Source organism: Artemia franciscana, chromosome 18 (genome assembly GCF_032884065.1).
Source record: "Artemia franciscana chromosome 18, ASM3288406v1, whole genome shotgun sequence".
Lineage (NCBI taxonomy): Eukaryota > Metazoa > Arthropoda > Branchiopoda > Anostraca > Artemiidae > Artemia > Artemia franciscana.
This window is the reverse complement of record NC_088880.1, coordinates 5,512,664-5,538,631: the sequence shown is the minus strand read 5'-3', so window position 1 is coordinate 5,538,631 and position 25,968 is coordinate 5,512,664. Positions and strand designations below refer to the sequence as shown.

The following is a 25,968-nucleotide window of genomic DNA, read 5'->3' as shown; positions in this document are numbered from 1 at the left end:
TTGTAAATCTACGAACGACTGAAAAAAGGCAAATGAATTCAATTTCATAAAATTAAAAAATAACGGAGGTAACAATCATAGTTGATTTTCATTCTAAGACTACAAAAATCAATTTCATTGGACTATATAAAAATTATAGATGAATAAAAGTTGTCTTGTTCCGGGTCATAAGATGCAATGTTCGTAAAATCAGTACATGGTTTCAAACAAATTTCTTCCCTTCATTGTTATTTTTTTACTTAATACAAAAATCCTTTTACTACATATTCCATTCATTTATTATTTACATTTTCGGTTGTATTTGTTTTAACTGCATGCCCACACAGGATTAGGTTTTGATGTTGTTCAGGCAAGGAATTAGGGTAGTATGGAAACTATTTTAATTTGAATAAGAATGGCTGAATAATTGCAAAAAATGGAGTTTCAGGGAGGAAGGGACTTAATCTCTACTTTCATACATACATCCTCTGATTATTCTTTTTTCGTAGTAAATCATTGAATCACCAGTAAGATTGTCACATTTTAAAGTAATAATCAGGTCAATTTCTATCCTTTACTATTTCCCAATCCGATAGTGTTCGCTCATACGGAAGCTTTGGAGCCCCCCCCCCCTAAAGTACAATTTATCTCAAATTAATTCAAATTATCAATTTGTTTGCCTACCCTCCATTCCCCTAAAAAAATCCTCTGCACTTTTCTGACTCCGATAATGAAAGAAAGAAAGAAAGAAATTTTATTTGAGCCCTACGGCCATACACAACATGATTTAATAAAACAACACTGCATAGAACACACACTCAATATAAAACAATACTTATTTTCATTCACTCGTGCTCGACTGAGCCTCTCCCGCCTTTTCCACATATCGTACCATTTTGCATATGGTTCCAGGCATCGAAGACCTCAGGATATCAGAAAGCAGCACCAACCGATGGTCCCCCCAAATTTTATCCTTAAGACTTTCAAGCTCCTGGCACTCCATGAGGAAATGGGCTAAATTACTATCTCTTTTCCGCAATACCCACACTTACCATTTGTACCCTTATTTTTTTTTATTTCTGTCCCCTATGTACTGGAAGGCAATTTCCCCTCAACTGGATCCATGATTTTAAATATCTAAAAGGTAAATTTACCTTAAAATAATATTCTTCCCCAAGAATTTCTTTTACTTTAATATATTCCTTCAGTGCTTCCGACGAACGTACTAAACAAGCCCACTCTTGTATCTCTTGGTCTTTCAATCTCTGCATAATTTCTGGAAGGCATTGTGTGTTTCCGGGTCCGTTTCCTTCCATCCACAAATAAGAAAAGCAATTTTAAAGTAATAATCAGGTCAATTTTTATCCTTTACTATTCCCCAATCCGATAGAGTTCGCTCATACGGAAGCTTTGGAGCAACCCCCCCCCTAAAGTACAATTTATCTCAAATTAATTCAAATTATTAATTTGTTTGCCTAACCTCCTTCCCCCTAAAAAAATCCTCTGCACTTTTCTGACTCCGATAATGTTAGCAATAGGTTTATCTATAGAGAATATCCAGACATGGCAATAATCACAACAAAATTAAAACGATCCCATGGGAGAAAAGGAAATGCCTTCCTTGTTTAGGTACGTAATCTATCGATCTAGGCCCTTTCATCGTATTCATTCTGGGTGTCAACCCTAAAGAGATGGCCCATAAGATCCGAAAGTTGACAACATACCCGCCCAGTGTACAAACTAACCGACATACAGTAAAGAAAAGATTAGTGGGTGCCCACCGTGGGTTCCTCAGAGGGTATCTCGACATGCGACCCCTACTGAGAGATATTACAGCAGGCTATTATCAGCATTCTTGCAGATTTTTGTTGGGTGAAAGTAATAAATTTTGCCGATGGATAAAGTATTGTTGTGGCATATACATATATCGGGGACAAGAGAAGAACAACCGAAGTGAACCCTGTTAAATGCACCATTTTTTTTTTTTTTTTTTTTTTTTTTTTTTTTTGTATAGGTAAAATATAAATGTCATCATATTAAATATTATTATTATGGGCCCATCTTAGGTCAATTCTAACGAGAAAACTGTATTTTCTCAAACAAAATTCATTTAGTTGCTTCAAAACTATGAAGTTTTTATGACAGTACATTATTTGTGTCTGTGTTGCTGCGTTTGAACCATGGAAATAAATGGACAAAATTAATTATTTGACAGTACTTTGTGTCTGTAACAATTTGAACGTTAAACAATCGGTGGATTCACAAAGACAATTACACCCTCAAGGGAGAATTATAAATTCGTGAGTTGTTTCAGTTTGGTCAATTAAAGGGGCAATGGGGATATGACCCACTCTGAATTTTGGTCTCCCCCTAGATTTTGAGAAAACACCATTTTTGTACGGGCGTGTTTTTATTAAAGAATTTCTTTGTAGGATTTCTTTAGAAAAAATTGGAAAAACGGCAACCGTGCCCTCTATCCATATTCTAAAACATATCCTCCGAAGAAATCTTTTATGAATTGAACGATCAAACTGGTTTTGTTCCACAGGCTTTTAACTTATTTTCTTCTGATTTTTCATTTACGTTTCTGTTTTTAGTTTGAAACCCGCCGCTAACAAGAACTGCATGCCTGCACACAGAAGTATTTTTTTTCTAAACATTGAATTTCTCATTTTACCTTATTTTTATATTTTTGGTTGCTTAAGTTTCCACTTAATAAACTAAAGAAAAAGATTTTATTTTCAGTGTCCTAGCTAATTTAATAGCCAATGATATACTATACAATCATGAAACGTACCCAAAATCAAACAGTTCGTGGTAATGAGTTGTATGTAAGGAGCGACTCCACCTAATAAAAACCAAAACTCTTCCTTAAGTTTGATATCACCTATCAAAAGCTATAAATCTGAGAAAATTTGCCTGATTTTTCAAAAAGGGGGAAACACCCAAAAAAGCGAACGAAATCACACCATCAGATTCAGGATATCGAGGAACCCTAATTAGTCATTTCAAACTCCTATAAAATAAAATGTGGGAATCTCCAAATTTTATTTTCCCAGGAAAAAAGATCACGGACTAAATATATATATATATATATATATATATATATATATATATATATATATATATATATATATATATATATATATATATATATATATATATATATATATATATATATATATATATATATATATATATATATATATATATATATATATATATATATATATATATATATAGTATGTTTTGCATGCTATAAATACTTATATTCATTTATTTATATATATATATATATATATATATATATATATATATATATATATATATATATATATATATATATATTTATATATATATATATATATATATATATATATATATATATATATATATATATATATATATATATATTTATATAATTTTGTATTTATTTAGTATAAATTTAAGTACAACTCGACGTTGTTTATCAAAAATTTCAAAAATAACAATAAATCGAGAATTGCAAGAACAAACTGACATCTTTTTACATGCTTCAGAATGTTAAATATCTTTAAATTCCCTGCTTCAACTACACTAACTTTCTTTAAAAGACCATTGTTTGCCATCCAACATAATGTTATTAATTACCTACAACATCCAAAATTGTTAATTAACAATGAGAGGTCATTACTTTTTTGTGCTTCGAATATTAAACCGACGGATGAAACAAAAAAAAAGAAAAAAAAAACAAACGGAAGAAACTATTGTTTTTTCAGCATTTGCTTAGTATTAATCACCAGACGCAAAAGCAGGCGGGTCCCCCCCGGTAAAAAAAAAATCTTAAACCTTAACTAGTTTCAGAAAAAAAATATTTAGAGTAATAAATGAAATTTTATATATCTATATATGGATTCTCATTGTCGCTTTTGGTTTTCGTTTTAAAGACTTTTGAATTGTTGTAATCCCTTGTCAAAATATATAAAATATTTTTGCAATTGCCAGTTTTTTGCTCTTAAGCAATTTAATGTCTTTTCATACTGTTGTCTTATCAAAGATATTATTTGATTATTCAAGCAAGTCCGATTTGTAACATCTATTAAGCTTCAAACTTTGGGTTTTCGTTTATAAGGTTTTTGAATTGTTGTAATCGGTTGTCAAAATATATACAAATATTATTGCAATTACAAGTTTTTTGCTCTTTAAACAATTTAATGTAAACTTTTCCATGCATGAAAATATTCAATTTTTCCACATAAATGTGATAAATGTAACAACGTTATTGCAATACTAATGCAATCTAGTTCGTTTTTTTGGGCCAGAATATCCCAGGATGCAAATTTTCCCAAAAAAATGGGTCTTTTCAAAAATACTTAATTATTGAAGCAAGTCCGACCTCTAACACCAATTGTCGAATAAGCTGCAAACTTTTTGGTTCTCTTTTTAAAGATTTTAGAATTGTTTTAATCCCTTGTTGAAACATATACAAACATTTTTGCAATTATCAGTTTTTTGTTCTTTGAGCAATGTAATGTCTTTTCATACAAAAGTCTTTCCAAAGATACTTGATTATTGAAGCAAGTCCGATTTCTAACAACGATTTCTACTAAGCTTCAAATTTTTGGTTTTCCTTTTTAAGGTTTTTGAAATATTGTAATCCCTTGTTAAAATGTATACAAATATTTTTGCAATTACTATTTTTTTGCTCTTTTCAGTATTTAATGTCTTCTTATTTATTCAAAGATATTTGAGTATTACAGCAAGTCCGATTTCTAACAACGATTTCTACTAAGGTTCAAATTTTTGGTTTTCCTTTTTAAGGTTTTTGAAATATTGTAATCCCTTGTTAAAATATATACAAATATTTTTGCAATTACTATTTTTTTGCTCTTTACAGTATTTAATGTCTTCTTATTCTATTCAAAGACATTTGAGTATTACAGCAAGTCCGATTTCTAACAACGATTTCTACTAAGCTTCAAATTTTTGGTTTTCCTTTTTAAGGTTTTTGAAATATTGTAATCCCTTGTTAAAATATATACAAATATTTTTGCAATTACTATTTTTTGCTCTTTTCAGTATTTAATGTCTTCTTATTTATTCAAAGATATTTGAGTATTACAGCAAGTCCGATTTCTAACAACGATTTCTACTAAGGTTCAAATTTTTTGTTTTCTTGTTTCTAACCGCGTGTGTCTTTGCTCTTTATTTTCATTTTTCACTCGCTCAGATTATCAGTGTCGCTTGTCTTCTCACCACATTTGTCTTTCTTCTTCATTTTGGATTTTGATTACTACAGACAATTTAGCAATGTCCTTTACTTTAGCTGCCCGTATTGGTCTTGTCTCGTTTGACGGTCCAGGTTGATTGTCACTCATTGTGAATTTAATTTATTCGGGCTGCTCTCTCGATCTTACACGTTTGATAGTTCGGGTGGTTCCAAGAGAATCATCGTTTGGAATAAATGCAATTTTTTGTTTTTTGGGTCTTCCTAAAGGCATTATATAGCTGGTTGCGTTCAAATCTATAGGCGGTATTCACGTATTGAGTTGTTTATATAAAAAAAAGCTAATTTCAAAATTGTCAGGTATTTTACTAGTTTGAATTAAAATATTAAAATTATTGCTCAGACACTATTGTAGTTTTACTCAAATTATTGTAGTTAAACTGAAAGTGACTGAAAGTTACTATTATTGTAGTAAACATATATTCCCTTGAATGTCACGAACTAAAAAAAAAAAAAAAAAAAGATGTGATTGGCTTACAAAAATAAATCACAAAAATCAGCCAATGAAATTAAACAGCAATTTTTAACAGGGGAATAATGAACAATATGGACTACTTTTCTCTTTGTTTACACTTTCACAGGCAAACAAATATTTTTTTTATATAATTGAAAGACGCAGTTTCATGTGACTGTCCTCGGTAGAAAAGAACCTTAAGAGATGTGAAAAAACAATCTTAGAGACAACACATAAAATTATTTAAATTAATAAAAATAAATAAATTAGCTAATAATAAATTCTCATAAAAAATAAATGAAAATGAAAAAAAAATAAAAAACTATGATAAATTAAATAAACATTTAATCTATAAATAAAACATAATCTAAACTAATCAATTAATTTAGATTAGATTTCTAGAACTCTCCCTCTAGATTTTGAAAAGCACTTTTCCTGGTATTACATTGAAATATCGATGAAAAACAAAATACCCCCCCCCCCTTGACATTAAAAATTAAAGAAAAATACTCCCCCTCCCGATAAATTTAAACGAATTTAACAACACTGAAGGCAAAACTCCAGCAAATTCCTACCTTATTTTCATCGATATTTTCAATATTAGAAAAGGTATTTTTCAAAATCTGAAGGGAGGATTTTCGAAATCTAATTTAAATTAATTTATTAATTTAGAATTTGTTTTATTTATAAATTAAATATTTGTTATTTTTAAGTTATATATAATTTATTTTTTTTTAGTTGTAGTTCTTGCAGAAGCCCTTTCAGTCACTTCTTTATTGGAACGAAAAAGGATAAATTTTCGTGTTTATATCTGTTGACACCAAATATATATGCATATGCGATCTAACCCGCAACGGGCATCTGAAAACTGTGCCCCCTCTATAAAAATATATTCTCTAGGTATCTCATTGATAAAGTAATTTTAACACCGAAAAAAAAGGCTATAGGTTTAGAAAACCCTTTTAGAACAATTTCTATTGACAGTGACAGTAAAATACGGTTAATGATCAATAATATTAATATCAGGTGCACACGTAGGATGTGTGGTGGATTAATTCAGTTAAATTTATATAACCGACCCCCCCCCCCCACTGTATAAAATGATCCTGCCTAGGGGCCAGATTGACTTAGAATTTTAGAATAACACTGAAAAAAAAAACAACAACAGGAAAACGTTTCCGAAAAATCCTTTTGAAACAATTGCTCTTCATTGTGTTTGTTTAGCCATATTTAATGTAGTCAAAACACGGTTAATGTCAAAGAATAAAAGCCCAAAAACATCTGCTAGCAGATCAAAAAAAGGACAAATATAAGAATGGATTTTCTGCATGTAATAGAGAAAATTGCCATGAAATTACCGTAAAATGCCTGGGATTGGACTGATCTATTGACCAATGAAAATACCTGAATAATATATAAAGATGAATTCACTCTTTTAAAAGCTTAGAATATCAACTTGATGCCCGAAGCTGAATAAACGACAAGAATGCAGTCTAATTGCAGCATTGCCATAGCGATACAGCTCAGAGTTCATTTATTCGCCTAAAATTACAACAAAAAAAGAAACATTTCTCCAACGTATTTCCCCCGCAAGGCTCTATGGCCGTGAGAAATGCAAGGAGAGAGAAAAACCAAACACAATAAAATGTAAGCAACATTGGAAAAACAATGGCGAACTGCCCTCCCTCACTCTACCCTGCCAATAAACAAGGAAGAGTGAGGTGTCATATGCAATAAATATTTTCAAAATGACCCCGAGAAATTCGCCCCGTTGGGCATTCAATAAAAATAATAGTAGTAATAAATAAAGAAAAGAACAATAACTCAGAAAAAATGTACCATTTTGGGACAGTTTAAAGGTTTTCATACAATCAGGGGCAAGAATTCGAGAAAATGTAGGGGGCAATGATTTTTGTCATTTTCTTCAAATTTTGAGGGGGAGGGGGGGGTATTTTAGTTTTTTAATTCATCAAAAATACCAAAAAAAGGCATTTCTCAATGTCTAAAAGAAGGAAATCCTCCCCCTAATTACATCCCCCGAGTGCAATGCGATACGCTTGAATATTTTATAGAACAATCTGAAGTTTCTAGTACATTTTGATTATTTTCGCTTGGTTATTTTTTTTTTTTTAGTTTCCGAAGCTCTTCCGGTGACAACCGTTTCTGAAATGCGACACAAAAAAAATTTATCTCGGTGAACTTGAAAATATTCTCCACGTGAGAAAACAGCGCTTCAAATAGGTTTATGGTTTCCCGCTTTTCCGTCGATAATATTTTTATTGTATATTGAAATGGAAACTGAAACAGAATGCTTCAATTACACCACAAACCACCAGATAATTTCAGTCAAAAAACCGAAACAATTTATCTCAAAGCGGTGGCAATGCTGGTGGAGTGCCTATTCAAATTCTAACTTAACGTATTTGTGGACTTTATTATACGTCAAAAAAAGAAGGGACAACAAATCCGGAACATTTCCTCCCATTGCCTGCATAAAAACCCAAACTGAAAAATGACTATTTTGTTTTCCTAGTCTAAAGAGGCTGCTCTCAGAGAAACCATAAAGTACAAAAAAAAAGTAATTTCCAAATTCCAGGAATCTATTTATCGATCTGAAGGTTTTTGTGAGCAGTTTTTTTGTATAAAGTTTTCAGAGGCTTTTGTACTAAGAAGTTTAAAAAGGGCTTGAAAATGCCAGAAAACAGCATTTAGAAATAACAACGATGTTTCATAGTATGGCCTTTTGACTTTGAATAGATTTATCAATCTATAGATTTCTTATCTACGAATTTCTTATTGAAAAAAAAATATATAATAAATAAAAAAAATAGAATTGTCACATATGCGTTTAGGCATTACGGCAACGATCTGACTTATGACCCTTCGGCTTTGAATTCCTTTGATACGTAAGCTTTTTTCGGTACTTACGTGTTATATCGTCCACACCAAACTAAATGAAGTTGGTTAATCATAATGAAATATACCAAAATATGATGAAAATATAATACTTTTGAAATAAAATTATAGAAAATACAACAGAGAAATACGGAAAGCAGGCTACCCAGAACGCAGTATATTAAATACCTAACTTAACCACCTCTGTGTATTAAAAATTTAATTAAAATATAACTGCTTAGTATTTTATCGCCCACAGGCTTAGCTGATTACCTTTGAGTGGACACAGAGAACCGATTTCATTACAGATCAAGAGCAAAGTGTGGTCGCTATAATACGTAAGTACCGGCTTTTGTACTAAAAGGCTTAAAAAAGCTTGAAAATGTCAGACAACAGTATTTAGAAGTAACAACCACGTTTCATGGTATAGCCCTTTGACTCTAAATTTATTTATCGGTATATAACTTTTTTATCTACCAATTTCCTCATTAAAAAAAAAAAAAAAAAAAAAAAAAAAAAAAATTAAAATTTGTGTTTAGGCGTCAAGGCAATGATACGAGTTCTGACCATTTGGCTTTGATTTATTTTGATCTGTAGGTTGTTTTTTATTTTGTTATCTTTGTCTCATAAAAAAAGAGAAAACTCTCATAGGAATTCGGAATTTTCGCAACAAGATCAAATTCATCAAATAGGCAATTAGACTATCTGAATTAATTCTACTTACAACTTTGCATAAATGAAAAATAATAATAAATCCAGTGTAAAGTTGTCCAATTGAACCTAACTGAAATTTGATCCATAGACGATGCTTCCTGCTTACTGCAACACCGTCAACTTTAAATCTCATGAATAGGGCATGAATATTCAGTGTTAAATATTATAATATTCTTAGTTCAATATTCTTCATAAAATATTCCAAGTTATTATTTTAAGTTAAAATTACGTGTTAAGCTTTAGAATTTGGATTCAGACGTGAGCCAACTGCCAACACCAGTGGCAAATTGGAGGGACCTTGAAGAAAAGGACAACAAACTAGCCTACTAGGCAGGATTTTGGGGGGATTAGATTAGGAATTTTCTTTATAGTTCTATGGACTGGTAGATGTAAGAGGTGACCTCCTTGATAGCCGTAATGATGAGCTACCCCTGGAGAATTTTACAAGTTTCCCATAATTCCCTGAAATTTCCTAGTTTAGTTCTAGACTTAGGTAAGGCTCTGAATCTCTGCGCATGACAAGCAATTGTTGGACTAATAATGCTATTTTATGTTTACAGCAAGCTATTTATAATAATGTATATTTTTGGAAAATAAATCGGTGAAAATGTTAGTACTAGGTAGTATATTCTTTAAACTGGACCATTTGGGCATCAACCTGCCAAGTGAAATTACAATTCCAAAAAAAATCCAGTTCTGTTGGAGATATGTGGGGCATATGATTTAAAGTTTATTCCTATTTACTGATTCAAGGTTGGAATCATCATCCAATACGATTATACATACGTCTATGGACTCGCACAGGAAAAGGTCCAGACCTAAAAATCCATGTTACCCTCCCCTCTCAAATTCTAAACTTTTAAAAATTTATTGGCATTTCTTATTCAAATCATCAAAATTTTTTTTTCCTATGACAGCTACGTCTTTTTAAGCTGTCAGGTGTCATGTGTTTTAAGCCTATTTTTTACCCAGTTTTTACAATTTTGTTATTATATTTAGGCGTCCAAAAACCACATTACCGGATATGGAGATCATTTTTCATTACCGATCGAATTCCCGATTTTTTTTTCCTTTTTTAGATAGGGATTGTTTCCCTTAAACCATTTCAAAAATCAGATTACATTTTCACTTTCCATGGTAAATTAATAATAAGCGATAAACTTTCATTGCCGATTTATATCCCCAAGTGGTATACTTTGCATAAAAACTTTTAACTGCGATCCGCAAATTTATTTATTGCATAACTTACTACAAGCTACATTACAGGATAGAACCTTATTAGAGACACTAAAAGCTGCGGCCCATTTGTAGACACTAGTTAGGGTTAACCATCATGACAGGCTTAAACCATTAGAGGTCTGGTTGACATATTGGTTGTAAAATCACGACATAAACGTGGGAGCTCTTAGGAATTTGTCCGAGGATCTATAGCAGTATCATCACTTAAAAAACGTGGGAATGTAGGAACCACTTGACTTAATTTGCATGTAATGAGTCGAAAGATTACAAAATACTAAATTTAGACTATTATTAGTGACTTCACAACAATGATCGTCAAAATACCAGCTTAGAAATATATTAAGAATTTTAGCTGCCCCCCCCCCTCTATATGATTACTCAATTTGAAAAGATGGTCGTAGACACAAGCTTAAGAGATCATATAAATATTAAATTTTCATATAAAAATACTAGCGAATAATAAATGGCTCACATTAATGTAAATAGGAAATGATAGAAAACTTTTCAGTGCGACATGACATCGTAAAGCACCCATTTCGGGTGCAATTTCTGGAAAAGAGTGATTTGTAAAATAGGAGAGAATTACTACTGTAACTGTTGTCGTCTGAAAAAAGGAGTATTAGCGTAGATAAAGGAACATCGAATGATTTTACTTTATGAGAGTTAGGTTTGATTATATCTAAGAGTCCCAGATTAAGTGTATCCTAGACCTCCCCCTCCCCCAAGAGAAAAAGGAGCCAGTCCTGTGTTTCCTCACAGGCAGGTTAGAGGAACTCAGAATTACCTGAAAAATAAAATCTTGGTACTTCTTGCATAAATTATCAAATATCTCTATTACTCCCCCTCCCTCGAATAAAAAATCCAGCAACGTGCCTGGTTTTGTGTTAAAACCTCTGATTCAGATCTATCTAGACAGACAAGGAAATCCAAGGTCAGTGCGCTTGCATACTGTCAAATATATGCGTATGGAAGGCAGGTATAAAAAAACTGTACCATATGTTTCAAATTTAAACCGACAGTAGCATCGAACTGGCTTTGATTGGAAAAAATGATTGTATGATACCTCTTTTAACTTATCAGAGGTGTTTTCCTCTGAAAAAGCTATTGAAAGGGAAACTGGTATTTTACGCCTTTAGTCAAAGCGTCACTAAGAGCCAATGGAAATTAATATTTCTCGAGTAAAATCATAATTTCGCTCTACCTTTAGTTCAAATTTAAGAGACTGTCTCAAATGTTTGACATATGGCCGAAATTTATTTATCATATATTAAATTACTTTTATTTACAAAAAATACGGGGTGAGCATTAAAAATGCTCCTTTGATTATTTGAATAATAAGTACCCACAAATTCTGGAAATTTCAAAATTTTAGACTCCTGGGATCTGAGATATCCAAACCAAGGAAAGTGATTAGTATTGCTAAGAAATATTATATAGTCTAAGACCAATATCTGTTCAGTTATTGGGGGGTGTTGTCATAGGTAGCAATTTAGTTGTTTTTATGTGAATTGACATTATTTGTCCCTTTGAAGTGACTATGGTGCTCATAAGAAAAATAGCACAACAAATAATACAAAACAATAAAAATAGTTAAACTTAGCATATAGTCTAGGGACATATTTATTCAGGCATTTGGGAGGATGGTTATTTATATATATATATATATATATATATATATATATATATATATATATATATATATATGACAGACGTATGGAATTTCAAATGATAGTTTCCGTCCCTACACATAATCTCTGTTTCTAAGTTTTATTGCTTGAGATTATTCTCGAGTCATGATAATTGATTTAGTACAATAAAAGGAAAAAACCAAATCCAGAGGCATTTTGTTTGAAAAGGATTTTGATTCTAATTAAATTCTGCTAAGAATTCGATAAAATCTTTTGTGCAAATAAACTAGGCGCCAAAGTAAAGGCCCTTCCAAATACTAGCTTCACATTCTCAAATGTGTGCAAACATTGCATAGGGTGTAGCAAATAGACCCCAGTCAAGTAGAGGAAGTAAGGGCTGGAAAGATAGGCTGGTTTATTAAAAATATACCAGTTTTGGAAATGCTACGTATTTAATAATTGGTAAAAGTTAAGGCCAGGGGCACCAGGGGGGTTACCAAAAGTATTTTTTTTCGCGGGTTTAAAGGTTTTAGCCACATTTTCACGACCAACTAACGGGTCAGAGGTATATTTTTTTCGAATAAACTAGCCTTTTTAACTACATTTTTACGACAAAACGTACGAGTCAGTGAAATATTTCGGCAGGGGGAGGATTCAAACACAGTAAATTTTCCCCTTAACGGCACATTGGAAGTCAATCCAAATAGATTTGAATTCTAATTTTAAAAAATTATAAATACTTACTTTCCTAAAAGTTCATCGCTTAGGGAGTAGCACTAAATAAGCAGAGCCGTTTATTTTTTTGCGATCAACGGATTGTCAATGCTTGGATTACTACGAAGAGAAGCCTTGTTAAATTTAAATTTCGCTGATTTTTTTCACGGTTCAACGGAGCAACACTGACAAAATGTAGTAGGCTATGTGTAGGCTACTGCCGAAAACACTTCATAATATTTGAAAAAATCAAAAGAAAAATCTAAGAAAACTGCGGTTTTCCAGTAATTTTACAGACCTAAGACAGATCCAGATGGAGGGGTATACAAATCTACGAAGAGCAGTTTACACCAGTAACATCAAATCTGTTCGTTTTCCACCTTACTATACTATCCTGCTCCAAGTTTTGTGGCCCATGCAATGTTTCTGCATTTCTGTTCTTAAAATCTAACCGTAAGGCAACAGTTCTGATCCCCCGGGACCCAAGGGTTTAACAGCGGTATGCTCAAAATATTTTCCTTGAGTTTAATTTGCGCTGTAGATCTATTTTCGAGATTTTGAAGGCCTGAAGCACAGCACAAAGTTTGTGCTGTGACTTTGCCAGGACAAAGCACAAAGACTTACGCAGGAGACAAACAAATCTTTCAAGATATGCTATCTGAAAAATTCCTATCGCATAACGCCTTTTGAATTGTCCCAGACGATATATAATCAACCTCACTTGAAAAAAATGGGTTTATACTTAAACTTGCCACCGTTTTTACTTTCTATCGTCGATAGAATTATAAAAGATAAAAATCTTGGCATATTTGCCAGTTTAGAAAATGCCGTCAGTGCCTATTGTGCAACCTTTAGGAGGGAATATTCAGGAAGACTATATATTGTAAGAAAAAGGTAAACAAAATGCAAGAGTCTAGTTTGATCTCCTCTTCTAAAATATGTAGTATAAAAAAACCTCTTAGTTCCTCAAATTCAGGAAACATGTTTCCTGATTTTGTCTGAGTCACTTCCAGTTTAATTGCACCCCAGCCTCCTCCCTTTCCCATAATGTCGAACCTAACTTAGTCACAGAGAAAAAGAATGGGTATTGTCTTATGCTTCGATTAAAGTGTGCAACATTTCCATTCGTTAATTTTGATTTGGATTTTTTTTTTCACACTATACCTTATTTTGAGCAAAGAATTAGCCCCTCAGTTTTAAAACCAAGTAAGTTTTTTTGTAAGTTTTTGCGTGCCAACATTTCTTATGTGCAAACTCGCCGTGTCTAGAATGTATGCAAAACAATTTTTTGGGTTTGGAGTTTTTTTTTTTTTTTGTCTTTATCATCAAAGATCAGTTCATAATGCCAAATAAAGCCAGTTTGAAAAAAAGAATGTTATTGGTTTATAATTAGAACCACTCAAAAGGACACGTTATAAAATTCTGAAAACATTTTTTAAAACCTTAAAATACTTACTTATGTAATTTCTAAAAGTGCTTCGTTTAGTCCACCTCCCTCAAATGTGCAAATATATAGCCCAAATTATACAAGTTCCATTCGTTTAGCCATACATAACATTTGTACAAATAAATTTAATGGCCAAAAAGGGACGTCGTTGAAATCAAGAAATGAAAAAAAAAACATCGGAAATATGTAATCTGGGCTGTATATTTGCATATTAGGGGAGAGGGGAAGTAAAATAAAGCGCTTGAGGAATTACATCAGTATTTTAAGATAAAAAAATGTTTTCAGAATTTTATAGTGATTCCTTTTGAATCATAGATTAATACTAAAAGAACACTATTACCAAACTTTGCATATACCCCGGGGTTATATCTAATAACATTGGAGATTGGGGACACAAGGGAGAGGGCACTATTATTATAATTGCAAAGAGCATCAAATGGAAAATCTAGAAACAGGTTTCCTTCCGAAGGATTGGTTCTAAAGAGGGGGAGGTGAAAATGCAGCAAGATTCCTCTGAATACCCAACCACAATTGAAGCAAAATTTAATACCATTTAAGGTAAAATTCTATTTGATTGACTTCTTGCTATCTCAGAAAGGGGCTAGGTTAGGAAAATGAAACTTGCATGGATGGGTCTACAGGCTAAAGTATATCCCGGGAAGGTATTTTGAAGTACCTAGTAGCTCCTTTCTGATATAGCAAGAAGTCAATCAAATAGAATTTTACCAACACTTTTTCTGAACATAATCTTCCCTACCGTGACAATTCCCCCCCCCCTGCCCCCTTTCTATTTAAAAAGATAAAATCAATACAAAATTCACAAGAAAGCATCACAGAAACAAAAATTCTTACTTTATAACATGTAGGAAATTCCAGTCAGTATTAGCCTACAATTAGGGCTATTGAGAAAGAAACATGTTGAGAAAACAATTCTTACTTCAAAATATGTGAAAAATTGTGGGCCTAGTTAACGCATTTTGACGGCGCACTATACTATACCACCACTCCCTCCCACCTTTAATGTGCAAATATATATCCCGTATTATATATTTCCCATGTCTTTTTCCGTTTCTTGATTTTGTCTCCGTTGATTTCAATCAATTGATACACGGGTTGAAACACGAGTAACGTATGGCAAAATACATGGAAGATTCCTATGGGCCAATAATTTAGGCTAGGGTATATATTTGGATATCAGGGAGTTGGGGCTAAAGTATCGTGAAAGCGAGTTCAAAATGTGTTAACTGCAACTTCTGTGCATATTTTGAAGTAAGAATTGTTTTCTTAACATATTTACTTTTTAATAGCCCTAATTGTATGCTAATACTGTAGGTTGAAGACAACAAAAGCAACTCTGAAAACTGTTTTGTTTAATCATGAGTCCTTCTCACTTATCTCTTTATCTCACTACTGAAGGTGCATTACTTTATTGTACCACTCACCCCCAACCCTAATAGATAAATATACTGTTCACTCTTTTCAATTCTATTTTAGCCTATAGGCCTAATTCGGAAAGAATACTGAATGGGGAATTAAACGATATTTTCTTTGCCAAAATTTTGCCGCAAATTACCAGGGGAAGGGGTGTAAACTAGACTATTATAAGAAATATAAGGCCTTATATTAAGTAGCCTACCTGTGTCATTAATCTGTCAGCTCCAGTGCCTTCTTCGTCCTTGAAAATAATATCCGAATTGTAATTAGGCACAAGATCTTTAAATCTAGGATCATCTCTAGTAATTTTCCCCTCACTTAATCCACTAGCTCCTAGTGTGTTTTCAGACATATTCGGGATATGTTGTTTAAACACAAGGGGCGTGAGCTTTCTGGGACCTCGCCTTCGTCCCCCACCTCTTCCCGGTCCGCAAGCACTGATTGGATTCATAATAGATAAGTATATTATAAATAAACACCAAGGAAGTTTCATTGTTTCAACTGTGCGCACAATTTTAAATTTTAATATCGTGTGATTCCCTCATCACCACAGCCACAAAAAATCACTTAGCTTTGAACCTGACTTCTAAAATGGACACCTTGTTATGATCAGAAAAATCACTCTCGGCCCTGATTGGAGCACCTGGGTGGTCTTCGGGCATGGGTGCTGCCCAGCGGCTGTGTAGGGTGATGGGACACCCAAGGAATGTTGAAAACTATTGTCTTCAACAATAGCTACTATTAATCTAACTATAGTTACACCATTGACTCAAAAGCGATTTTTCGCTCTGTTATTCTGCCTAGATAAACAATGTTTGCTTTTAGTAGGGTTTGCTGTAATGTCGCGTGATGGGAAGTGATTGAAATAAAATTGAGAATATGAAATTGCATAGGTTACCACAAAAGGGAGAAGATAAGCCTTGGTAAACTTGGGGCTTTCTCGATCAAGTCACTGCTAAAAATGAAAGCAATACTCGATGAGCATTTTAACACTCACTTCAAATATAGTTATGGCTATTCTCCGAAATCCAACCCCTCCTCCATGGGCACCCATATAGAAGGGGCACTCCAGCCCCCCCTCACTGGCTGAGTGCCGCTGCCTTAAATTTTTTATTTTGTTTTTATATTTTTATTATACAGCATTGGAAATGCCGATTAGACCGGGTAAGTGCCCTCCCCCCATAAAATTCAGCTCTGGGGTGCCCATGCCCCCATCTTCTGTCTGAACAGATATGGCCAAAATTTAGCTGATTTTGTTAATTTGCCATTATTTTTTATGCTTAGTTTTCTTCAGCAGCTGGCTAATAATGCCAAACAAAACCAATTTGAAAAATGGCTGTGTGAGGTTTTGTTTTTTCATTTATCCAGCTTTTGCATCAAGCAGTTCGTGGTAATATCCCGGTAATAATCCGGCTCAATAGTAATCGAAACTCTAAAAAATGGAATTTTATACCAATAGTTACATCAAAAGGATTGCATTTTAATGCTGATTGTAAATATATAAGTTTCATCAAGATTAGTCTTACCCATCAAAAGTTACGAGCCTGGGAAAATTTGCCTCATTTTAGAAAATAGGGGGAAACACCACCTAGAAGTCATGCGAGCTTAACGAAAATCACACCATCAGATTCAACGTATTAGAGAACCGCATTGTAGAAGTTTCAAGCCCCTATCTAAAAAAATGTGGGATTTCGCATTTTTCGCCAGAAGACAAATCACGGATGCGTGTTTATTTGTTTTTTTGTTTTTTCTTCCCAGGGGTGATCGTATCGACTCAGTGGTCCTAGAATGTCGTGAAAGGGCTCATTCTAACGAAAATTAAAAGCTTTAGTGCCCTTTTTAAGTGACCAAAAAACTTGGAGGGCACCTAGGCCCCCTCCCACGCTCATTTTTCCCAAAAGTCACCGGATCAAAATTCTGAGATAGCCATTTTATTCACCATAGTCGAAAAACCTGATAGCCATGTCTTTGGGGCGACTTACTCCCCCGCAGTCCCCGCGGGAGGGGCTGCAAGTTACAAACTTTGACCTGTGTTTACATATAGTAATGGTTACTGGGAAGTGTACAGACGTTTTCAGGGGGATTTGTTTTTGGTTTGAGGGGGGAGAGTTGAGGGAAGGGGTTACGTGGGAGGATCTTTCCATGGAGGAACTTCTCATGGGGGAAGAGACTTTCAATGGAGGGGGCACGGGATCTTCTAGCATTATTTAAAAAAAAACAAGGAAAAAATAAATATGAAAAGTTTTTTCTACTGAAATTGAGGAGCATCATTAAAACTGAAAAGACGAACCGACATTATAACGTATATGAAGGGTTTACCTCCTCGTAATTCCTCGCTCTTTACGCTAAAGTATTTTTAGTAGTTACAACTACTTATTCTACGGCCTTTGTGATTCAGGGGTCATTCTTAAGGAATTGGGACAAAATTTAAGCTTTAGTGTAAAGAGTGAGGTATCGACGAGGGGTGAGCCCCCTCATATAGGCAATAAAAACATACGAATACAGAAGTTCGTTACGTAAGTTAATTCGTAAGCTACGAATATTTTTTACTTGTGAAAACGTTCGTAAAAATTAAAAGTTATAGTTGCCTTTTTAAGTAATCAAAAAATTGGAGGGCAACTAGGCCTCCTCTCTCGCTCCGTTTTCTCGAAATTTTCTGATTAAAACTATGTAGAAGCCATTTAGCCAAAAAAATTAATATGCAAATTTCATTTTAATTATTTATGTGCGGAGAGCCAAGATCAAAACATGTATTAATTCAAAAACGTCTGGAAATTAAACAAAAAAAAAACAAGTTTTTTTAAATGAAAGTAAGGAGCGACATTAAAACTTAAAACGAACAGAAATTACTCCGAATATGAAAGGGGCTTTTCCTCCTCAACGCCCCGCTCTTTACGCAAAAGTTTGGCTATTTCCCTTAACTCTACTTCTTAAAACAGTAAAAAACTTTAGCGTAAAGAGCGGGGTGTTGAGGAGGAAAAGCCCCTTTCATATACGGAGTAATTTCTGTTCGTTTTAAGTTTTAATGTCGTTCCTTACTTTCATTTAAAAAACCTTTTTTTTTTGTTTAATATAGCTTAGGACTAAGTCTAGCCCAATGAAGAGGGGCTGTGACGTATTTGCAAGGATATCACTGAGTATATTCGGAATGAGCATTAAAAGGTGCACTGACAGGCATGTTCATATTTTAGTTTGCGAATTAATCGAGAAAACCACAAATTTACCCGGGCCTTTACCCCCACTCAATTACAAAGTTCAACAATAAAGGCATAATATAGGGCAGAGGTAAGATAGAAAAAAAACAATATATCATTCTTTTAAGATTGGCTAGTGCCTCTTTGAGCTTAGTAAGAGTTGAACCAATGCCAAATGGAAAGGCTATCTGGAAAACCGAAAGCACAGGATGGCTGGGTCCCAACTTCCTAAGTTAATATCTGGCTAAATTGTCAAGAAACGCACATCCTCCTCCCACTTTAGACCTTCCTCTACCTATTTACTCATACAGTTTCAGACACGTATCTGAAATTTTCTTCTGAGGGGGGGGGGGAATAATAAAACTTTAAGACTAATACAAAAAAATATTCGGATATATTCGGGTTGAGTGGGTCTTGACCCCAAGCCCCCTCTATTTCGATCCGTTCCTATGTCCTTAGATCCTCTATCCAATACTCATTGGATATACAATAATTGTTGCCACCATAATTGCCATCCTTCCTCCCCCTCTCCCTCCCCCTAATGCAGGTTGGCCATTGCCTTATGTGCTTATTTGCGGTTTGTGAAGCGATGGGAAGCGTTGGAGGTAAAATAGTGAATATGGAATTGTATGGGTAACCAAATAGAGGGGGGGGGTTAGGCCAGTCTTTAACCCGGCTCTATTACGATATTCAACATTAAATGGTGTATTGTAGGGCCGGAATCAGATAGAAAAACAAAGAAACATATTCGATGCTCTTTACGAGTACAATAATTGCTACCATAATAATGGCATCATAACTCAATCATTACGAACTATCCGAAACAATATTCAAAATAGTCCTCTTAAGGCCCTAAAGATGTTCAGCCGCCCTGATGCTATTTGGTAACAAATTCCACAGGGAAGATCCAAGAACCTGTAAACCTGTGCTGCTCCTACGCTCATCCACCAAATTATCACTAAACCAAAAAGTTTATCAAACAAATATCACTAATAGCAAAATAAAAATTCAAAACAAGCACCTGGGGTACTTTACATAAAAAACTATACATGAGATGGCATGAGTTATTCCTCCAAGATATCAAGCCCTGGACCCTTCAGTTTTTTACTGGTCAGATTGACCTTCTTCAAGTAGTACAAACCTCTCCTAATGTATGAACTTGCATAAATTGTAAATGGTCATTGCAAATTGAATTCATTTTTATTTTGAATTGATAAATACTAATGGTTCTGCTTGTGATCAAACAGTTCTTGGTAACGAACAGTAAGAAGCGACCCAGCTAAATAGTGACCGACACTCTAAACAAGAGCTAAGAGCTCATATGGCACTTGTGACAAGGCGAGAAGAGCTAAGAGCCAAGAGATCATATGGTATGAGCTCTAACAAAATTCTGTGAATCAATATATTGATTTAAAAAGGAAAATAAGAGGCTTAATGCCGGTCAGGATTTAAAATAAGAGCTCTGAGTCACGATGTCCTTCTAAATATTAAAATTCATTAAGATCCGATCCCCCACTCGTAAGTTATAAATACCTAATTTTTTTTCTAATTTTTCCTCTCGCTTTAGCCCCCCAGATGGTCGAATCTGGGAAAACGACTTTATCAAGGCAAATTGTGCAGCTGCCTGACACGCCTACCAATTTTCATCGTCCTAGCACGTCCAGAAGCACCAAACTCGCCAAATCACTGAACCCCTCCCCCCAACTCCTCCAAAGAGAGCGAATCCAGTACGATTCTGTCAATCACGTATCAAGGACATTTGTTTATACTATCCACCAAGCTTCATCCCGATTCCTCCACTCCAAGTGTTTTCCAAGATTTCCCCCTCCAACTCCCCCCAATGTCAAAATATCTGGTCAGAATTCGAAATAAGAGCTCTGAGACATGGATTCCTTCTAAAAATCAAATTTCATTAAGATCCGATCATCTATTCATAAGATAAAAATACCCCAATCTTCACGTTTTCCAAGAATTCCGGTTTCCCCCTCCAACTCCCCCAATGTCACAGGATCTGGTCGGAATTTAAAATTAGAACTTTAAAGCACAAGATCCTTCTAAATATCAAATTTCATTAAGATCTGGTCACCCTTTCGTAAGTTACAAATACCTCAGTTTTCAAAATTACCCCCCCCCCCCAATTCCACCAAAGAGAGCAGATCCGGTCCGGTTATGTCAGTCACGTATCTTAGACAGGTTTCTATTCTTCCCATCCAGTTTCATCCTGATCTCTCCAATTTAAGTATTTTCTAAGATTTCCGGTCCCCCCAATTGCCCCCCCCCCCCCAATTAGGCTTGATACTGTTGAGATTTAAAATAAGAGATCTGAGTTACGAGGTTCTTCTAAATATGAAGTTTCATGAAGATCCGATCACTCCATCGTAAGTTAAAAATACGTAATTTTTTCTTATTTTTCAGAATTAACCCCCCCCCCCAATAGATCGAATCCGTTCCAATAATTTAAATCACGTATGTAAGACTTCTGTTTATTTTTCCCAGCAAGTTTCATCCCGATCCCTCCAACCTAAGCGTTTTCCATGATTTTAGGTTCCCCACCCCAAACTTCCCCCAGTGTCACCAGATCCGGTCAGGATTTAAAATAAGAGCTTTGAGATACGATATCCTTCTAAATATCAAATTTCATTGAGATCCGATCACCCGTTCGTAAGTTAAAAATACCTCATTTTTTCTAATTTTTCAGAAATAACTCCCCCACCAAACTACCCCAAAGAGAGCGGATCCGTTCCGTTTATGTCAATTATGTATCTAGGACTTGTGTTTATTTTTCCCACCAAGTTTCATCCCGATCCCTCCACTCTAAGTGTTTTCCAAGTTTTAGGTTTCCCCTCCCAAATCCCCCCCCAATGTCACCAGATCCGGTCGGGAATTAAAATAAGAGCTCTAAGACACTCTATCCTTCTAAACATCAAATTTCATTGAGATCCGATCACCAGTTCGTAAGTTAAAAATACCTCATTTTTTCTAATTTTCAGAATTACCCCCCCCCCCCCCCTAGCTACCCCAAAGAGAGTGGATCCGTTCCGATTATGTCAATCATGTATCTGGGACTTGTGCTTATTTTTCCCATCAAGTTTCATCCCGATCCCTCCACTCTAAGTGTTTTCCAAGATTTTAGGTTTCTCCCCTCCAACTCCCCCCAATGTCATCAGATCCGGGCGGGATTTAAAATAAGAGCTCTGAGACACAATATCATTCTAAACATCAAATTTCATTAAGATCCCATCACCCACTCATAAGTTAAAAATACTTCATTTTTTCTATTTTTTCTGAATTAACCGGCCCCCACTCCCCCCCCCCAGATGTTTAAATCGGGAAAACGATTTATTGTTTTCTAATATTTGAATTTATTTTCTAATATTTGAAATTTATTTAATATATTTGAATTTATACTATTTCTAAATTAATCTGGTCCGGTCCCTGATACGCTTGCCAAATTTCATCGTCCTAGCTTACCTGGAAGTGCCTAAAGTAGCAAAACCGGGACCGACAGACTGACAGACAGACCAACAGACCGACAGACCGACAGAATTGGCGATTGCTATGTGTCACTTGGTTAATACCAAGTGCCATAAAACGGAATTTTGATACCAATAGATATATCAAAGCAACCAAATTTTTCTGCTCATTTCAAATATATAAGTTTCATTAAGTTTATTCTACCCATCAAAGGCTACGAGCCAGAGAAAATTTGCCTTATTTTCGAAAAAAGGAGAAACACCCTCTAAAAGCTATATAATCTTAATGAAAATCACATCACCAGATTCAGCGTACCAAAGAACCCAGTTGTAGAGGTTTCAAGCTTTTATCTGCAAAAATGTGGATTTTTGTATTTTTTTTTTTTTGGCCAGAAGAAAGATCACGGATGCGTGTTAATTTGTTTTTTGGTGTTTTTTTCTCAGAGGTGATCGTTTGAACCCATTGGTCCTAAAATATCATAAGAGGGCTCATTTGAACGGAAATGAAAATTTATAGCGCCCTTTTTAAATGATCAAAAAGACCGGAGGGCAACTAGGCCCTTCCCCCTACCCCCTTATTCCAAAAATTGTCCGATTATGATTTTGAGATAGCCATTTCGTTGTTGAAAGGCCCAGTAACTATGCCTTTGGACATAAAATGACCCCCACAGTCCCAGGGGAAAGGTCTTTAAGTTATAAAAATTACCCATTGTTTACGCATAGTATTTGTTATTTGGAAGCATGCCTACATTTTAGGGTGTGAAGTCGAATTTTTTGCTGTTTTTTTTTACGGGGGAACTTTGCATAGAGGGGGAAGTCTCCAGGGGGTGAGCTTGTCAGAGCAAATTATTCAGTCGTGGAATTCGCCAGAATTCCTATACAAAATTCATTTTATATTTCTTGCTTTCTCTTTTCCGTCTCAATATTGTCCAGGGTAAATTTTCATTGGGATTGAATTGTCTCGAGGATATAACAGTGGGAAGGGTATTTCTTCGTGAAGATGGGGTCAGATTTCCTGGGATGGTTTAAAGAACGACTAGAAATTAAATAAAAATACATATTTTTTCAACTGAAAGGAAGGAGCAACATTAAAACTTAAAACGAACAGAAATTATTACGTATATGAATGGGGTTGCGTCCTCCTCAACAATTCGCTCTTTGCTCCGAAGTTTAAATTTGGTCCCAATTCTTAAAAAACGACTCCTGAATCACAAGGATCGTTTAATCAGAAAAAGAATTTGAAAACGAAGCTTTTTTCAAAAGTACCTAAAAACTTTAGCAGAGAGAGTGAGGTGTTGAGGAAGAGGCAACCCCCTTCATGTATGTAATAATTTTTGTTCGTTTTAAATTTTAATGTTGCTCTTTACTTTCAGTTGGAAAAACTCGTCTTTTGTGTTTAATTGTCGTGGTGAAGAAACTTTGTATCATTATTTTTTTTTTTAGTGTAAACTTTTTGAAAATGAAATCGAAAAAATAGTTTTGATATTGTACAAACCCTTTTTTCTTCTTCATCTACTTCCTAATACTATATTTTTACCACTCATTGTTGGTACCTACGTGTTATAGCGATCACGCTCAAGTTCTTGATTTGAGTAAAACCGGTTTCGGTGTCGGCATTCGGAGATAGTTAGCTTGTGAGAAAAATTACTGTACAGGTATATTTTAATTAGAAATTTAATATATAGAGTTGGTTAGATTAGGTATTTAATATGCTTTCTGGATGGCTTGCTTTCGGTAGTTCTTTTTTCTATGTTACCTAATTGTGTAACTAACGTAATATATTTTCATCATATTCTAGTATATTTCATTTGGGTTAACCTCAGTTCATTTCTGTGGTGGCTATAACACGTAAGTACCTCATACTTTTTCTTTGTTTCTTTGTGCTATTAATATGTTCTTCAACTTCTGATATTTAGTACTGTGTTTTGTAGATTAAGATAATGAAATACTCTGTATGAGCTTACGGGGCCATATATAAATTCATTCAAGTGCCTGGGATTAGATTATTTGTACACGGGAAAGCAAAAACCTCTGCTTGGTAACCAACATGGTTCGTCAAAGTTAAGCAAACTTAGTTAAGACCAAAAACAAGCATGTGTATTCTTCATTTCCTTAAAATACTTACCTAATATTCTTAATGCTTTCATTTGCACGATTTTTACTTTTTTTTTAAATGAAAATAAAAACTGCTGCTCCAGATGAAATAGCCATTAGAAGTACATGGAGGAATAAATTAATGATATATCACTAGTGAAATTCGCAGGTTTTTGCGAATTTCGGGTTTTTGCTGGAAAGCAAAAACCCCTGCTCGGATACAAACTTGGTTTGTCAAAGTTAAGCAAAATCAAAGACCAAAAACAAGCATGTGTATTCTTTATTTCTTTAAAATACTTATCTAGTATTCTTATTCCTTTCGTTAGCAGTATTTTTACTTTTTAAAATTGCCATAAAAACTACTGCTCAAGATGAAATAGCCATTAGAGGTACGTGGGTGAATAATTGAATGATACATCACCAGTGGAATTAGCTTTTGCTAAAAATGATGCAGTTTTCACATCATTTCAGTTCCTCTGGTAATTTTGGAAGAAATAGCATCACTATGGTGCCTACATCATGGTTGAAGCCGTAGCTGCAACCTAGTAAAGAGCGAACCACGGCCCATAGTAACCAGAAGTTGAAAAACACGGATTGAAAAAAACCTGCCTAGTGAAAAAACTGTCATCTTACTGATTCAGAAATGGTAACTATTATTTCTGTTCATATTAAAAGTAAAAGTTTATTGCGAAAAGAAGTCTATTTTGATTTCGAAATAAAAGCCTGAAACTCGTCGAAAATCGGGTTAGATCAAAATGAAAAGGGCATCATTGGAACTACGATGATCAAACACCTTGAATAGGGGAATTAAAGCCCCTCACCTTGAACAACAAGGAAAACCACTTTTTTGCATGGGTAGCGTTGATGTGTCTCCTTTTTTATTTTATTTTTCCCAGGGCTAGCGGGTTACCACAACATCATAGAGAGATGGCTCGTACGGGTATCTACGGGTATCTACGGTAACGGGTATTTACTTGCTTTTAAATAAATTCCACTATCTGAAAGTGCTTGAAAGGGCTCAAAGAATTGTACTTTGTTGTCATATCTCAAGGGATGGGGCTAGTGGGCTACCAGAACATCGCAGACTGATGTTTGACATCTCATTTAAAAGCTATTTCTCATATATACTTGTCTTTTTTTTCAATTATACTATCTGTTAGTGCCATATAGCAGAAAAATGGGACTTTTGGTGCCACTTCTTAATTGGAAAAGCTTGAAAGTATAAAACGGTACCATTGTAATAAATATGGTCCAACACCCTTCACTGGAGGCTTACAAGAACTTTCCCGTATACTTCCTCTCCAAGACCCCTTGGTAAATTCATAGATTTTATGTCGCCAACTGGCCACTGCAACATTCGCAGGACTAAAAGGCTACCTACACGATCGTAGAGAGATGTTTAATGGCTCTTTTAAAAGCTATTGATCATATCTACAT

General features: G+C 34.4%; 1 protein-coding gene across 2 annotated transcripts in view; it reads right to left on the bottom strand.

The window, feature by feature from the left end:
• LOC136038529 (sonic hedgehog protein-like) overlaps positions 1-16,384 on the bottom strand; it is a 51,017-nt gene extending 34,633 nt beyond the window's left edge. Inside the window, exon 1 of one of the 2 annotated variants that reach the window (XM_065721635.1) lies at positions 15,973-16,384. In XM_065721635.1, coding sequence (XP_065577707.1) covers positions 15,973-16,263 — 291 coding nt within the window. In that variant the 5' untranslated portion in view covers positions 16,264-16,384. Of the gene's footprint in view, positions 1-1,133; positions 1,453-15,972 lie in introns of those variants that run through there. The other variant, XM_065721636.1, reaches the window with a different exon arrangement.
• Between the last annotated feature and the right edge of the window lie 9,584 nt (positions 16,385-25,968).